The sequence below is a fragment of the Manduca sexta genome, chromosome 25 (assembly GCF_014839805.1).
Source record: "Manduca sexta isolate Smith_Timp_Sample1 chromosome 25, JHU_Msex_v1.0, whole genome shotgun sequence".
NCBI classification, from domain to species: Eukaryota; Metazoa; Arthropoda; class Insecta; order Lepidoptera; family Sphingidae; genus Manduca; species Manduca sexta.
In genome coordinates this window covers 7,984,533-8,002,147 of record NC_051139.1, presented here as the reverse complement: position 1 = coordinate 8,002,147, position 17,615 = coordinate 7,984,533, and the positions used below count along the sequence as shown (strand labels likewise).

Sequence of the window (17,615 nt, the reverse complement as noted above, 5' to 3'; positions counted from 1 at the left end):
GCAGTTCGCTTGAGGGACTATATCCAAAATACGAACTCATAGACTAATGTACGAACTACAAATATTTATATAGGCCCATAGCTTTCATAGAGAGCCACCTACGATCTTCTGTTTCAGTGATAATGCAATAATTAAGAAATCTTATCATTCGCCATCGAATTCCCATAAAAGGGTTTAATTCATATTAGGTAATACCAAAGTATATAAGATTTCTTCTGAGGTAGTGATCGCGCTGTAAGATGTTTGTGAAACTATTAACCATCCAAACTATCGCACTCTTCATGAAAATAATGACTTATTTTAAAATTGTCAATTTGTGGACTGCCACAATTGAATACACAACATAGCAAACAAAAATTAATTTTCCGAAAACCAACCTATTTTTTTTAAGTTGTTATAAAATTTAGTTTATTAAATGAAACCTATAGCATGACAAAAAGGGAAAAAACTCAGGTCGCAAACAAAAATTGCTTGTTTGACGGTTCCCCCAAATTATAAATTTTGGAATGGGTCATTATTTTATTAAGAGTGCGCTATATTCATAATTTATATAGTATCAGCCCTGTATTATATAGTCCTACTGCTGGGAAGAGGCCTCTACTGCTGAGACGGATTAGACCTTAATCCATCACGCTGGCCTAATGCGATTGGTGTACAGGTACTTCAAACACCCTCAAAATTAAAATTCATAAATTATACAGCGTTATAATTTTAATAATTTTATTTTACACAAACATTAAATATATATTCTTGAATGCGTAACAACTCATTTTGCACATAAACACAATATTATCATAATAAGTCAATATTTAGATATACATATATGCAAATCACAATAATTATACACTGCAGCTTGGCTAGCTTTCATGGAATGGTTTTGAAATTGAACACCGATATGGAGGTGATTTATATTGTTATAAAGCTCAACACCTATGACGTCATATTATGTTAGTAAAACAAACTCTTCCGTGTCGCACTGCGTCACAGCCCACGAAGAACTAAAATCCAAATGCACAAATTTATTTTAAATGATTATTTGATAACATATATAAGTACATTTTCTAAGAACTACAAGAACATAAATTTTAACAATGTGTAATATTATGAAATTATTAATGTCAATAATAATAAAACTAAAACTTCATTGGGTTTTACTGCAGCTTTAAAACATAACACTGGCTCTTGAACTAGGTTTTCCTACAAGCTACAAGAATCACACCTGTGAGTAGTCACTATACTTTACATACAAGATGGAAACAAGATCTTTCTTCCTAAAATTACCTTGGTTTTATGCAAATCTGAGTCAAAAAAACTTTGAGGCGGTCCTATCAGCTTGATATATTTAAATATATATTTTAGTATTTATTCTTAAAAGGTACCTTTTTATGCTTCATAAATTAAGAACTGTTTTAGAGCATTTAACTTTAGTTACTTTATAAACATATATATCACCGGGTTTTTTGTAGAAAGATATTTTTTTTTCTATATAAAAATGCATACTAAGTAAATTAATTTCTGGATTATTTTTTGAATACAAGCAATGTTAATAATATGTGCCTGACAGTTTCTACCCTGTAAATATAACCAAAATAATTTTTAATTACATATAAACATACTTAGAGCAAATATTTGGGGTTTCTACAGGGTTACAGGGTGTTTAACCATTCATTTAAATATCTTGTTTTGATTGCAAATATGGATAAGCCACTATAAATTTTATTAAGTTTAATGATATTAATTAATGAGTTTAAGATAAGTGCCATAAAAATTATAACATAAATTTAATTATGAATGATGTTATAAAATACCGCACAAAACCGCTAGCCGCCATGCTGATTTGATTCGTGAACTCAGTCAATGTCCAAAAATATAATTTGTGAAATATCAACAATATTCACAATGAAACCATTTCAAGTCTATTTATAAAAAGCTATTTCTCATTCTTAATAAAATAATGACCCTTTCCAAAATTGCCAATTTGTGGGAATTGTCAAACAATCAATTTCTATGCGACCTTTTAGTTTTCCCCCCTTTTATTCATGCTATAAGTTTCATTTTTTACCTATCTTTAATAAGCTCAATTTTATAGCGACTTAAAAAAAGGTAGCAAGCAAAAATTAGTTTTTCGACGACTACCACAAACTAACAATTTTGAAATAGGCCGTTATTTTATTAAGAGTGGGATTTGACAAATTGCTAATCAAAACAAAAGAATGTATTGTAAACAACATGTTAACTATCTATTGATGTCACGTTAACGGTGATCGTTTCCTGCTTTTGTAGAGATAAAAAAAATGCGAAGTTAAATTGAATAGAAATGACATCTTTATGAATCAAAATTTTAATATTTGTAAGAAGTAAGTACCTTATTTATGCATTTTATCATTTTTTGCAAAGTAAGATTCTCTATTACATGCCGAACATTTTATAAATTCCATATTATATTAATTCTTTTTTATGTTCTTCCTTTAATTTACATGGCGACTATAATTTATGACGATATTCTTTAGTATTTTGATATTGCAAATATATAAAGAATAGAAAGTTATATAAATTCTAAAATAGTTATTAATGTATAAATATCAACAAAAGTTTAACGGAACTATAAACAATTCCTTTATTCCTTTTGGATACACCACATACAACAGTGGGCACTAATGGTGAAATTTGGCACTGAAAAATGCGCAAAATTATACAGAAACCAATAAATTCGGATTATTATCATATCTATTCAATTATTAAATTAATTATTATATTCATGCTCCATAGAGGTTAAAAACCCTTTCACAATATTAAGATTTCATTATTAACTATGAAATATTTTGGAATTTTAAGTAATATTAAACTCTAATAAAATATCCGCGATATCTGTGATAGGTATCTATCAGACTCATAAGTATTATGCCTTAACAATTTAAATAACCTAAAATGAAAAAAAAAAAAAACTTATATTACACAGTTTTCAGAAAAGTCCTGTATCAGTTATTTTAGCCGTACGCAAAAATGAGAAGTGTTCTTAAATCTAAGAATTCTTGTAATGGTACAGTGCTTATTAAAATGGCACAATTTTATTATAATACATTAGAGCAGTGCAGCCCTCTATATACCATCATAAGAATTTCAACAAGGGACAGTGAATAAACCAATCTAAATTCAAAAATCTTCAAAGTTCTACAATCAAATTATAACATTATGCTGATAACAGTAAAAAAACATTTTTTTTTTCAGCAGATATCTAAATGGCTTATACAGAAAGATCTAATAATTTTCAACATTTCTCACCATAAAAAGTTAGGATAGTTACTATACAGGGCCCTGCTAAAAACTTTGTTGTAAATCAAATTAGTACACTGTATAAATATTTTAGATTTATTATGAAAAAATATTATTGAAGATAATAATTATTATAATTTACCATAACATATCTACAAATAAATAGATTGAAAATCTTGACTCCATGAATTAAATACACAAATAAGTGGAATGGCTTGTAGTACTTTCAATATTTATCACAACATAACAAGAAACAACTGTGTAAAGATGTAATCACAAACAAATTCAGCCAAACAAAATCTCTTTAGTATTTTAGGTTTCAGGGAGTAGTCACTATGTGCTACATATAAGAGGTAGATTCACACTTTCCTTATAAATTATTGCATTTAATGACATGCTAATCATTTTGGGGCATCATTGGGTCTCATTAATTTAATATGTGATTTTTTGGCAGGATTTGTGATTTTCTAAATATAACATTTTTATCAGTTACACTGATTTAATATTTATAATTTCCACTACATTCTAAAAGCCTGCAAATAAATTCACATAGTAAAATAATTTCTAAGTTTAATTCTAAACACACACCTAATATCAATTTATTATAAACATGATTGAAACAAAGCTTCATGCAATGTTGTTCACTTTTCATTTGTGTCTTTTTCTGTCTTGTCATCTGCAAATAATGTTAGTATGAATGTTATTAAAACATAAACATGCAAAAAATGTTAGATAACACTAGAAAAACAATGATGAAATAATTACTGTTGCTATAATGATTAACTGATGATATAATAAGTACTGTCATATTAATCAAACATGAAGAGGAACATTATTATATGAAGGTAGATAAATTATTGCAAATAGTTCAGAGATAAAATTACCTTGTTCTTTGTCCTCAATGTTCTGTGAAATAAACTCACGTAAATCAGAGTAAGCCTTGTCCAAGTTGTCATTTAAGATTGTGATGTGAAAGTTTCCTGGCTCCTCACCTGGAAGATTAAAATGCATTATTACTAAGTGAAAGTCTTATCCACTTCAGGCTGATTTTTCAATAGTGCGATAAAAATACTAAATGTAAATAATACGGTATTTCACTTATATTTTTTATTAAGTGGATCTAAAATGTATGTGATTTACAACCCAACACTAAAAGCACAATCAGAATGTTAAAAAAATAATAACAACATGAGTTTTTGAAGCTGACAGAAGGGCTAAATATCAACAAACAAATAAGGATGCAATGATATCTAGTGTTGTCCTCAGACATTATGAAGCACTTGAAAGAAAGAGTTAGCTCTCAATGCTCACTTCATGTAAATTGTAATATTTGCAATTTGAATTGCTACCACATTTCTTAATCAATTTTATGCAGATTTCAAAAGATGTTTTTTTTTTGCATTATTGACCTATAGATAAATTATTAAAATCAACCATAGTAGAATACCCTGTTAAGTGTAATTCTAAAATCGAAAAGCTCAATAAATTATTTCATTGGTATAAAAGATCTGTTTCATAGTTGAGCTATAAGTAATTGCTAATTATGATTTGATAAATATTACCAAATGAGATTTCCCTTCGAGCAGTATCCAGCCTTTTCTTCAAGGTATCCTCATTTTCTGTGTTGCGGGCCCGAAGCCGTCTCTCCAATTCATTAACCGACGGTGGCATCACAAACACAAGTAGCGGGTCAAGGTCAGTATGCTTGATTTGCTTCACACCTTCAATGTCAATGTCTAATACACAAATTTTACCAGTGCGTCTCACATCATTGACAGCTTGCTTGCTGAAATGTGAAAAAAAATCTATGTTAATTTTATTCATTATTATTCTTAAACTAATCAATATTTAATAAATACAGTGTTCTGTCAGAGTTGGAATGGCCTGACATACTGCATAATATTTATGTCAGCTGACTCCAGGGCCCATAACATACATTTTTAAAACAGCCATGGATGGTCTTTCTTTATATGTTCTTAGTTGGGTGAAAATATAATCAATTAACAAAATAATGAGTTTGGCTTGAATAATATGTCCCAAACTCCAACAAACACAATAATTGGTTTACATCAAGTTGTTTTTGTTATATTTATAGCATTTTATGTTTATAAGGGTGAGTAGTGGTCCACAATACCAAAAATAATCGTCTGAAAGAAGCAAGTAAACAATGTGTCAATGACTGAATGAACCAGAACACATAAATTTTGGCATTTTGCCAATTGTGCTCAAAACAACGAGCACATGGTCAAATTTGATTAGTAAAAATTAAGCATGGTTTCCTTACCTCGTCCCATACATGTTTCCACTGAATGTGGCAGATTCTATAAATTCTCCTCTTTCTATAGCGGCAGTCATGTCAGTTTTATTAGTAAAATGGTAGTGCACACCGTCTTTTTCTCCTGGGCGAGGGCCCCTCGTTGTGTGAGATACGCTGAATCCAAATTTATCGGGAAATTCTTTCAGCAAACGCTTGAGCAGTGTACTTTTTCCTGACCCTGAAGGTCCACAAAGTACAAGAGGACGAGGTCCTTTTTGCACCATTTTCGCAAATACTGTGGACAGAAATGTACTAACGAAATATAAACCGGCACGAAGGTTACGATTATCAACTTTGATTATTAAATTTAATACAAAAGTGACATTACATTTTAATAAAAACGTGGCGGTATTTTTATAAGAACCCTGTATCAGAAGCGGAACACCTCACACTCAAAGAATAATGAAACACTGTTGTAAAAGAAGGGCCTCACGGAAAGAAAACGATCAATGTGGCCAAAGATTAAATCTATATGCGGGAAAATATTGTATTTAGCACGAATTTCGCACTAGTATCAAATACCAACATAACAATAAAAATTTACAGATTATATCAGGACGCAGCTGAGGCTGCCAAGTGTAATAGTAACAAGTTTTAAAATTAGTTATAAAAAATACTTAAAAAAGATTTCCGATTAAGATAATCTATATCTTCATTGAACATTTTGGTACGTTTTTCCTTCTATCCGCAATGTTTTTTTCGTATATACGAATACTTTACTGTTGTCTTTTTCATTTGTTATCTGTGAATACAGATGTATTTAAAACGAACATACACATTAATAATAAGTCATTTTTGAATTTAATTTCTTTCCTATCCTACAGAAACAAATAAAATGTATTATTTTATGCGAAATACATTACAAAATAATGTAATTTGTTTTTTCTATATAACAAATATTTAGAAAAATCTAGTAAATAATAACATAAAAATATTAAAGGCAGGGTGTTTGACTATTTCCTTTTTTGGTTTAACCAATCACAGACTAGAGAATTGGCCAATCATATGACTGTACTTACAAACTCAATTTTGACCGTTATTTTGGTGTTCGCCACAGCCGATAAAGCAATCCATATATATTATAATTCTCTTTGAAGCAATCAAAACCAAACGAGAATTAGCCAGCTACGCGGGACGGCAGTTATCGTGTTTGAATGTAAATTTATTTACATTCAACGTACGGGTCTGCCGTTGATTGATTTGTGGTGCTAAAGTATTTCATTAAGTTTCCAATAATGGAGATCCAGGTCAGAAGGCACAGACCGGTAAGTGTATCAGTTATTAGATCTCGGTATAGTTTTGTGTGCGTGTAATTTTTTTAATATTTCATACTTCTCTTTGTCTAAATTGTAGATTCAAGATTCAGAAAATTTGTACGTAATAAAGGGGAAAGGTAATGTTAATTTACCTACCAAGCGTCAAGGTTTGACTGTACGTGGGGCATTAGGCGATTTGACGAACGCTAATGCCCTAGCCCAGCGTGAAGTCGTTGGTAAAGTTGCAGTCGCAGCTGCAGAATACGAAAAGAAGACCAGCCAGAGCCGAAGTGTCGTTCGTAGGTGAGATATATTATAAATATTTAATTTCAATGAAACAGCTGATCCATCTACCCGCAACTTTACACCATTCCTTAGCAGGGTATATATTTTGCTATTTGCATATATGTGTATGTAATTATTAGCAATTGAGGCTTTTAGAGTTCTATGTATTAATTTTGAGCCAATTTGCGGTTGTATAATTTTGAAGGATGGTGCAATAAAAGCCAATCTAAAAGTAGGTACTTTATGTATAGTGAACACCATCGCCAGTACATTTTGTACATGGGTAGTCAGGTTATCAAGCGGTCTTTGTTTGAGATGTGTATTTTGGTTTCATGCACACTTGTTCCAGCTTTTTATATCATTTACTTGTCATAAATGTTCTATTTTTTAAAATACCTAGTGCTGGTATTCAAAATTAAGTTGGCTATTGATACTCTATAAAACACCAAAAATTCTATTGTTTTAGTTTGTTACAATATAAATTATAATTTCTGAAAATGTTAACGTGTATTTTTAGGCCACAGGTTGCATTTTATAATTAACTGTAAATTGTAAATGTCAATGGACCATGTTAATCTTATAGGCGGCATGAAGTTACTTAGCACCTGTAAACAATATATTTTAGTGTTCATGAACTTCAAGCCGGATATAAGTTGGTGATAGCTGCACCATTCTTCCTGTCAGACTTATCATATCTCAAAACTCATTATTTACAGCAACTACAGTCATGTCCAGTCGAAAATTGACACAGGGTTGGCTAGCAAGCCTACCATTCAGCCAACTTCAAGGCCGCCACTGAGACGTGAAGAGAGCACAGCAGGACTTGCGGCAAGGGCAGTGGCCAGGACTAGAGTAAGAATATTACTAAAATAATTGAGAATTTAAGAATTGTTTTTAACCACAGACAAGGATTCTGAATTAATTTCACTCTTTTATACTACATGGTAACACATGGTTTTGTCATTATAGGGATAGGTAGGGATGCAATGAGTTCAATTGGTTTTTTGTCAGTCTTCAATAGAAGGTTTTCTAAATTAATGTATGTGTAATGAACTTTGCAATTAGTGGTAACAGTTATAGTTGCAGTATGGTGATTGAACTTTTTGCAATAAGTTTGGAATTATTTGTTTTTAAATGAATTATACCTTACAATGAAATGCATTTTTTACCAGAAATGCATTTTTCATCCATAATATCAATACTGAAATATATTAGCTTTATCTATGTTTTTTTTAGCTTGCTGCTGAACATATTAATAACACAGAGACTAGAGTTATGGTTAATATTGTTTATTTGAAATAATGTGTGGTAGTGTTTTATATTAATTAGTTCTCATTTCTTATATTTTGTAAAATAGTTACCCACTTATTAATTCCATTACAGGAGATTAGTGTTAATGCTGGTTAGTAATTCATGTAATAAAGTGTACCACTTTTCTAAGGTTTGGTTTTATACAAAACTTATGTAGGATTGACAATTTTTTTTTAAAACATAAATATGATTGGTAGAATTGATTAAGGCTATTTAAGGGTATGTTAAAATACAATCCTTGGGGTATCATAATATATTTAGAAGATAGTAAGCTGAATGGATTTATACATAATTTCTTTGACCAAATTTTTCTGTGGGACTTGGTAATTGATTACATGTATTAAGTTTCTCATTATGTGGCAATAAGTTTTATACCCAACTTCATACATATGAATATAAATTTATAGATCATCCATTATGTTTTAAAAGCAAAGTTGTTTTTTTATTCAAACTGTCAAAGTTCAAATTTTTGCCATTTCCAAACAAAAAACAACATATTTTCAGTAAATAATCTTAGTAGTATAGACAAAATAAGTAGACACCAGAGAGTATAGTTTTAATGTAACTTCTCATTCTCAGGAATTGTAAGGAAATGTAAGGAATTGTATTAGAACTCGCATAACTGCTATGTCAACAAATAAGTATAATTACAAAAATATTAATAAATGAAAAGGGCCTCTAAAAACACAGCATCCCACTAATTCTCTTAAAATTAGGGGGAAAACCACTATGTTTAGAACTCTAGTTTTTACTTTTGAGTAATCGTTATGCGCCAGAGACGAAAAAGATTGCAATATTTGATGCGAGCTTAAAAGTTCTGCTAAATTACGCTAGATGTCGGAAAAATAAAATAACTTATTTTATATACATTTTACCTAACATATTATGGATAATTAATATTACCAGCAATGTGGTAGGTTTTCGTTTACTGGCGTTTGCGTAGATATGTAATATATAATATAGGTATGTAATACGTATTTCTTTCTGCAGTACCTACTTTTTAGTGTTGTGGTGTCCGAAAGATATTGGGCAGTGTAGTTATTAAACTAGGACATTAGCCCTAGTTTACTAAAGTTGTAGGTGGGCCGGTTAGGGGTGCCGAGTATCACCAAGCTCGCGATATAACTATGTAGTATAGATGTTATTCGGTAGAATTCAAAAGCCATTTATATTTTGTTTTCTGAGTATAATTAAATGCTTGTAATTAAAAATTACGCCTCCAGTACTAGCAGTTCCTATAACATTAAAAACTTTTACTTTATAAATAATTGTGTAATTCAATATCTTTACTTGTGAAAGATCCTTTTATAATAATAAAATCATACAATTATATACTTAATCATAAAAATCTAATTAATCTGTATAAATCAATTAAATTACTATTATCACCGCGGGAAGCGAACTCACGACCTCTGCTTTACGGGCTTTAGCTGACAAGTCGCCCGCCTTCTATACGTCGATCAAGTTGCTGTGTTCTATGCTTGCTATGACGTGTTATATAATAATTGCAGTAAAGTGTAGATCTACTTTTGTTGGCATTGCAATGTGGATATTATTTAGTGAATAGAATTTCATTATTGTATACTTAATATATCGAGACTCATGGTGCTAGACATAAAACAAACATTTAGAAAACCATATGCAATAGTTTAAATATGTATTATAAAAAAGTATAAACACTTTTTTCATTACACACTAACTTTAGCACTTAATATGTATATTATTACAAATGTAATATATTGCACTACAGAAACATCATTATTAGGTGAATTGTAGAATGAAAAATATATAATTTGTATGATTTCGTTTAAACTATACTTGCTTATATCATTCACTTCAAAATATCGTGTTCAGCTTTTAAAAAAGCATGTGTATTAATTTTCAGGCTGCACTAAAAGAGAGCCAAAATAAGCAAAGTGAACTCAAAGAGACTGTTAATATTTGTATACAAGCTAAAAAATGCCAAGATACAAAGAAGTCGAAGTTGCCCACAGTGAAAGAGCACAAAGAGACCAAATCGCAAAAGCCAGTTGTCAAAGACCCAGTAGAATCTCTGGGAAAATTGAAATTGGTAGAAACTAAATCAGAACAAAATACAGTTATCAACCAATCTGAATTCACAAATAAACAAGCAACTGTCCAAGAGTCTTTGGGTCATGATATATCGGAACCTTACTTACCAGATGACATTGAAGACATTGATGCCAGAGACAACAACAGTCCACTGCTTATGTCCATTTATATTAAGGAAATCTATAAATATTTGACCGAGTTGGAGGAGAAATATCCCATTGAAGAAGACCATTTAAGGAAACAGGTAACACATTTTTTTATTTTGGATGAGGTCCTATAATTCTATGTACTTATGTATGCAATGAATAAGTTCTCGAAAAACAACTTTGTTATTTTGTTTTAACAGTACAAAAACTTTAGACTAAGGATGACTCTAAATATATTTCTTAGTGTTTTTAAAGTTTTAACAATTTTTATAATTTCAGACTGTGATCACTGGCAAGATGAGAGCGACTCTTATTGACTGGCTTGTGGAGGTTCAACGTCAATTCTCTTTAGTTCTTGAAACATTCCATCTCACTGTTGGTATTATTGATCGGTATTTGCAGGTAATAATCTTTAATCTAATCTGTACTAAAATTGTAAAGAGACAAAGTTTGTTAGTTTGGTCATAGAATGTATCTTTAGAATAATTATTGTTCAGCTGAAAAGTTTGGTATTTAGTTTATTGCGGAGACATATGGATTGTTGGATTTCATATATATTCTAATTTCTTTTGGAGAATAATAATTTGGTTCTGCACAATGTTATACTTCACCTATTAAGGTAAGCCATCACATAGACATTTACAGGATCACTTTAGAAAGTTAACAGGTTCTTCCTTAAGATTCAAACCGGGACCTTTAACTAGGTATCTTATTAATTTCCTGTTTGTTATTATCAAGTTATTATGCAACATAGTATATATTCATATTATTACAGGTGGTGCCGAACGTCCAGCGCAACCAGCTTCAACTGGTCGGCGTTACAGCGATGTTTATAGCGAGCAAGTACGAGGAGATCTATGCGCCGGACGTCGGTGACTTTGTATATGTGACTGACAACGCGTACACCAAATCGGATGTTTTCCACTGCGAACGCGACATCATGTCCAAGTTGGGTTTCTGTCTCGCGCGACCAATTCCCCTTAGTTTCCTCAGAAGGTAAGTGAGGTCTTCAAATAACACAAATATCTCACTAATATTATAAAGGCGAATGTTTGAGAAAAAAAATGTATGTTTGTTTGTTACAAGTGAACAAGGAAAAGGCTGAACGGATTTAGATGATATTTGGCATACATGTAGACCATGTTCTGGATTAAACACTTAGGCTACTTTTGTTCCATGTGAAATAATGATTTTTTTTAACATGCATGTGGAACCGTTGGTTATTCATGCGGGTGAAGCCACGACAAACACCTAGTTGTAAATAAATCCATGTGTGGACGGCGTTATTAGATTAGTGTTTTGATTCCATTTAAATCTTCTTTTGTATTATATTTATTTAGATAATATACATTGATAATGATTTTTTCATGCACTTCCAATGTACCATGATTTTTTTCATATTTGGAAAATTTTTGCAATTGATTTGCATAATGATTTCTTAAGTTTACGCGAATGTTAGACATTTAAATTAAACTATTTAACGAAATTTATCGCGGTTTTAATATTTTACTTTTCTACCGACGTTTCGAAGACTGCAGCCTTCATGGTCGCTGAACACTCTGAAGGAGGCTCCAACCATTATCTGCGACTAGACAAGCCACAAATCCTTGTCAAAGAACACCGATTCCTACCTAGGATGATCCGCGAAGCTATTGAAATTAAAAAACATCCTAATTTAAATAGGGAAGATGGTTGAAAGCTTGCACAAGCCTGGGATCCAGTTCTAAATTTAATTAAATCGGAACCCAAAAGACCGGCTGCCAGACTTCAAGACACTGTGAGCTCATTCTGCTTAGATCGGACCACTAACAGCTAATAAATTTTTAAAAGTTGTATATTTATAAAATGTAGGTAGATATTGTAACTCTGACTTTGCGGATGAACAACACCTCAGTCCCCCCCGTGACCATGAAGGCTGCAGAGTCTTCGAAACGTCGAGAGAAAAGTAAAATATTAAAACCGCGATAAAATTCGTAAAATAGTTTAATTAAAATTTTTGTAATTCCTTATTTTTTATAGGTTTGTCAAGGCTGCCCACGGAACATCAAAGAATCATCACTTAGCGAAATATTTCGTAGATCTGTGCCTGGTAGAATATTCCATGGCGCACTACAGACCTTCGGAACTTGCAGCAGCAGCCATCTGCCTCTCTCTTCACTTACTGTCTAACAAACGGCTTGAGGATGTCTGGACACCCACTCTGTTTTATTATTCAGGCTATTCTCTAGAACACATTGATCCTATTATCAGGAAATTAGCAAAGATTGTAATTAATGTTGAGAATTCAAAATACAAAGCTGTTTATAACAAATACCAGGATGTGACACTGGCAAAGGTCTCGAGTTTGCCTCAGTTGAAAGGTGAAAGTATCTACGAGTTAGCTAAAATATCTTCAAACTATTAAGTATTGGTATGTCATATTGATGGATCTTGTTAAGCTGTGCTAAGTGATATAATATTGTGTTTGCTAAGGTTTGTAGTTTTACAATGATATGGACTGAGATTTGTATAAGGTTTGTTTTAGGTACCTGGCTTTGTTTCTTTAGTATTAATTTAGAAATAGTTTAATTTTAGACATTACTTTGTGTGACAGTTTTTCCATTTATAATTCCACATAATTTATATTATTTGTACTGTTTTAACTCATTAATTTAACTCGAGACATTATTACCGTTTTTTTATGATCTTATAATTTGTGACTATGATGTTATGTTATTTATTTATGTATATTTATCAAATATTATTTATGAGGTTTCGAAAACCCCGTTCATTTTCTTAATTGTACTCAATGACAACAAATTATGACTGGAATAAAAATTATTCTAAAAATGTTTTATAGGAACATTATCATTTTGACGCACATCGGTATTTTTAATAATACAGTAGTTGGTATGTATAAAACTGACGGTTCATAATTATTTTCTAAGCTATATTGTGCATAAATTATTATTAAGTTGCGGTGAATGCAGAATACGTATATTCGCTGCAGTTACTGCATAGTTTATTTTAAAATTTGGGGTATATTTTGTATGGTATGCGCAAAACGTGAATCATTGTGTTTGTGCGATATTTCGTTCCAGTGCATTTTGTGGCGCACAATAAGAAACCCCGGTGTGCTTTGTACCAGCTATGAAAATGACTTGTGGCATAGCGATCTTCGTGTTGGGACCATTTGCGTGAACCCTCGACTGTTCACTATAGTTTAGAACCAAATAAATAACAAGTTTGTATTATATTTCTAAGACAAATTGTAAATTTAGATAACTACCTACTTAATAAACTGTTTTTATTGTGATTAAATTGTAACGTCGACTTTGTTGTATAAATAATATTGTATGTTTATAATATATTTGTTGTTTTATTTCTTAGATTATTTGTACATAAATGAATTTATTTTGATAGGTAATGTTATAATTTTCAGTACCGAAGGGTCCATATAACCCAATTCTTCCTGGCTTCCCTTCCGTAATTTATGTAAGAATCCATTCCGTAAATTATCGTTAGTACAATTTGCAGACTACGTTTATGCACATTAGTACCTAAATATATCTCGTGTCAGGATACCTTTCAGAAAACTTCACCCTTCGCCACTAATAATTTTCCTTTTTACAGTGAAGTATAAAAATGCATTTGTCAGGGATAGTACAATATTTCGTATCTAGCATTAATTGTATATTTACGTAAGTATCGACTACAATTTTTTTAATAGAGTTAAACTGAATACTGTGTCATAAGAGCATTTACTTTGGTTTTTATGCATAAATCTCATGTTACGTGCCGCTATCCTAGCCGATGACATCGGGCGTTTCCGGAAGTAATCGGCTGCGCGGGCAGGCTGGCAGAAGAGAAGATATGTCACGCGGCGACTATTCTATTATTATTCTCTCTGGCTGGACGTTGTCAAAAGAATGTTTAAAATTGTATTCTGTAATTATTTTGCTAATATAATGTTTACTGTAAAAAGAGCGTTTTACATTCAGAAGTGGGATTACACGAATGCATAATTTGAAGTTACATTGAATTCGAATGTGAAGAGAACTATCGGAATAAATCTGTGATGAATCATTGAATGCCAAAATTAAAATTACCAGAATCTCTGATTTTAGTTACCATGGCAAACGTCTACGTCTGTTGAAGTAAATATGTCGGGAATGCCTATGGAATTGATGTCTGTACATTACTACGATTCACGACATTCATAAGAAAAACTTGGTTATGCCTGCTGCTTGGCTCACTGAAGAGGCTGTTTTTTTTTAGAAACTAAATCATTGGAGACAGGAATGATTGGAGTCATGTGTAGTCAAATCGGTGGCGCAACACTTTAGGCTGACAATGCGAACGTGCGTAACTATTTAATTTATTTAATCTGATCTGTCTGTGGCCGTGAGCCTTTTGATCATATTCTGTCTGTAGCCATGACCATTCTGATCATATTCTTTCTGTAGTCATGAGCATTCTGATCATATTTTGTCTGTAATCATGAGCATTCTGATCATATTCTGTCTGTAGTCATGAGCATTCTGATCATATTCTGTGTGCAGACATGAGCATTCTGATTTGTGTTGCTGGGCCCTATTTGTTTAAAATATAGGTACCCAATTCAGTTCTACTTTCTCAAATTTATTTTTGTGAATACCTTACGGTATTCACTTTGCAGGATGGCCGATGTTACGTGCCGCTATCCTAGCCGATGACATCGGGCGTTTCCGGAAGTATTCGGCTGCGCGGGCAGGCTGGCAGAAGAGAAGATATGTCACGCGGCGACTATTCTATTATTATTTTCTCTGGCTGGACGTTGTCAAAAGAATGTTTAAAATTGTATTCTGTAATTATTTTGCTAATATAATGTTTACTGTAAAAAGAGCGTTTTACACTCAATTTAGCTATTATCGACACTTCGCAGTATTTATGAGTTACTTACGAGGTATGTACTACTACTATAGCTCACGATTTACCTTGCCATTTTTATAGTCTTAATATACTAATTACCTACATGAAATTTAGGAAAATATATATATCTACCTAATGGCACTAAGGGCTTATTATCTACAAATATATAAAAAAATCTTTTCAATAGACCATGACAACGGGAACAATAATTAATTTTATGAATACACATATAAACATTTACTTTATTAGTTTATCTCTATTAATTTAAAATTGTTTGAAATAGTTCGTTGGCATCGCTGTCCTGTGCCAGCCATTCTACTCCGGTTTGCGTTTTCCACACTGTTCTGTCCGCAAATTCGAAGAATTTATTAACGTTCGGCGGTTCGCCGAATGGATGTGTTTTTTTTGTTGGTAGCACTAACACTAGCACCAGTGTGCAAAGGAATTCTTTGGTTTTTGTAAAACTAGTAATAATTTTATGAAAGATATTCAAGTCCCTTTGTTTTCTGAATTATTAGACTTTTGTAGAGATGTTGAGCCTGGCTGTTGTAAGTGTAAAAAAAATTACTGGATATTTTTTCGTATTTTGCATCACCCATGGCCATAAAGGTAGTTTATAAAATACGAATATAATTTACCTATATCTAACTAACGTAATAATATTGAATTATCGACCTTATTCATTATTTAATTAATTTTAAACTCCGTAGTAACCTAGTATATATTAAATAAGAAAAGAATTTCACGTTCGTTGAAGAATGTACTTTCCTGTTGAGTTATAGCTTGGAAGTTAACGTTTCAAATTTTTATTATGTAAATATAGCTGCGTGAATAGCCGGAATAATTATAGCTGCGTGTGGGAACACTATCTATTTTGCAGTTTATATGTAGTTAATGCAAAAGCCAGTTCCCGCCCATGTTGCATTTTTGCAACAAGCGCGTCGCAATGTATGCACAGTAGTCGTTGTAATGCCGCGAGAACCTGTCTCGTAAATATTTCGCGTACGCAATTTACAGCTTTGGGAATCCTCTTAACGGAATACAGGGGCAGTTAGTGCGCCTCCAGCATATTTATAATTTTAATGACGACCACAAAACCGCTATTGTTCTCTAGATTACTTCTGAATTTACCCGTCGTTTTATTATTTTTCAATGTCAAGGTTCACCTCATGAACACTAACTGCTGGGGCTTTATAGCTTTTTGAACCACTAAGTCGATTATTATTTTCTTTATCTGTTGTTTCGAGAAAAATTGTTTTTATTGATACGTGAATATCTATATCTAATATAGTGTATTGTACATTGCATTTGCTTTTTCCGTTGTAAAACCTTTGACACCACAACAGCAATCGTAAGAATAATAAAGTCAGTGAACAGCTTAAATCCACCCAAGTTAGTTTTGTCTGACAACAAATTGTTTCATATTATTGTCGTGTTATACTTTTCTACTTAACGTCGGCAGTCGCAAGTGTCTCCGAAGTAACGGTGCTTCCGTTGTTTCACCAACTTTTAACGAGTTTGTTGGACACGGGCGGCAGTAGCTGAAGTGCCAACGACCGACGCGCCGAGACTTCTTACTGCACATATGTTACACCACTATGTAACGTGATCTCGCTTTCCACAATATTTGTAAGTCTGTTCAGGAATTGGAGACGTGTTTAGCTCGGTCAATATTTGTTTTCATACTTCATAATTACAGTAGGGCGCTATCGTTAAATGAGTTAGTTTAGATGCAAATAATGTTTAGTTAACTAACCATAAGTAAAGGAGATGTATTTAACAAGTCTATAAAATGTTGTAATTGCTGGTAAAGGGAATGTTAAGTCATTTTGCTTAGTTAACTTGCTTCTAAAATTTAGTAATTCGAAGGATAACCGTGCCAACAACGAAATTTTAATAAGTCTCCTATACAAAAAACAAAGGAATTGTAACTACTTTATAACATACTTTATACACAAACTCATAAGTCCTCACGCACCATAGGAGTCAGGACGCCCTTAGGTTCTGTCAGCACACGGTTATCCAAGCGCACTTCCCTTTATTTTGGGGTCTAGCATTGAGAAT

At 32.0% G+C, this 17,615-nt stretch overlaps 2 protein-coding genes across 4 annotated transcripts; one reads left to right on the top strand and one right to left on the bottom strand.

Moving 5' to 3' along the window:
• Positions 1 to 693: 693 nt before the first annotated feature.
• Positions 694 to 6,111, bottom strand: LOC115446755 (guanylate kinase). Of its 2 annotated transcripts, none has more exons than XM_030173535.2 (5): positions 5,919 to 6,111; positions 5,558 to 5,825; positions 4,836 to 5,059; positions 4,158 to 4,265; positions 694 to 998 (listed from the first exon to the last, which is right to left on the bottom strand). In XM_030173535.2, the coding sequence occupies exons 2-5, from the start codon at positions 5,812 to 5,814 to the stop codon at positions 982 to 984; spliced, it is 606 nt and encodes a 201-aa protein (XP_030029395.1). In that variant the 5' UTR covers positions 5,815 to 5,825; positions 5,919 to 6,111; the 3' UTR covers positions 694 to 981. The 2 variants fall into 2 exon arrangements, with proteins under 2 accessions (XP_030029395.1, XP_030029394.1); XM_030173534.2 differs by having other exon boundaries at positions 695 to 3,949.
• A 488-nt stretch (positions 6,112 to 6,599) lies between these two features.
• On the top strand, positions 6,600 to 14,011 carry LOC115446753 (G2/mitotic-specific cyclin-B2). 2 transcript variants are annotated; one of them, XM_030173530.2, is made up of 8 exons: positions 6,600 to 6,855; positions 6,944 to 7,149; positions 7,848 to 7,983; positions 8,368 to 8,409; positions 10,328 to 10,759; positions 10,941 to 11,063; positions 11,437 to 11,657; positions 12,681 to 14,011. In XM_030173530.2, the coding sequence occupies exons 1-8, from the start codon at positions 6,826 to 6,828 to the stop codon at positions 13,063 to 13,065; spliced, it is 1,575 nt and encodes a 524-aa protein (XP_030029390.1). In that variant the 5' UTR covers positions 6,600 to 6,825; the 3' UTR covers positions 13,066 to 14,011. The 2 variants fall into 2 exon arrangements, with proteins under 2 accessions (XP_030029390.1, XP_030029391.1); XM_030173531.2 differs by lacking the exon at positions 8,368 to 8,409.
• Positions 14,012 to 17,615: the final 3,604 nt, after the last annotated feature.

Bases quoted from the DNA above. Each gene is read 5' to 3' on its own strand.
- LOC115446755 (XM_030173534.2), bottom strand. From the start codon at position 5,814: ATGGTGCAAAAAGGACCTCGTCCTCTTGTACTTTGTGGACCTTCAGGG. The intron at 5,060-5,557 runs GTAAGGAAACCA...TTCACATTTCAG, and splicing joins GGAAACATGTATGGGACGAG to CAAGCAAGCTGTCAATGATG. The intron at 4,266-4,835 runs GTAATATTTATC...TTAATCTTCCAG, and splicing joins TCGAAGGGAAATCTCATTTG to GTGAGGAGCCAGGAAACTTT.
- LOC115446753 (XM_030173530.2), top strand. From the start codon at position 6,826: ATGGAGATCCAGGTCAGAAGGCACAGACCG. The intron at 7,984-8,367 runs GTAAGAATATTA...TGTTTTTTTTAG, and splicing joins GGGCAGTGGCCAGGACTAGA to CTTGCTGCTGAACATATTAA. The intron at 11,658-12,680 runs GTAAGTGAGGTC...TATTTTTTATAG, and splicing joins CCCCTTAGTTTCCTCAGAAG to GTTTGTCAAGGCTGCCCACG.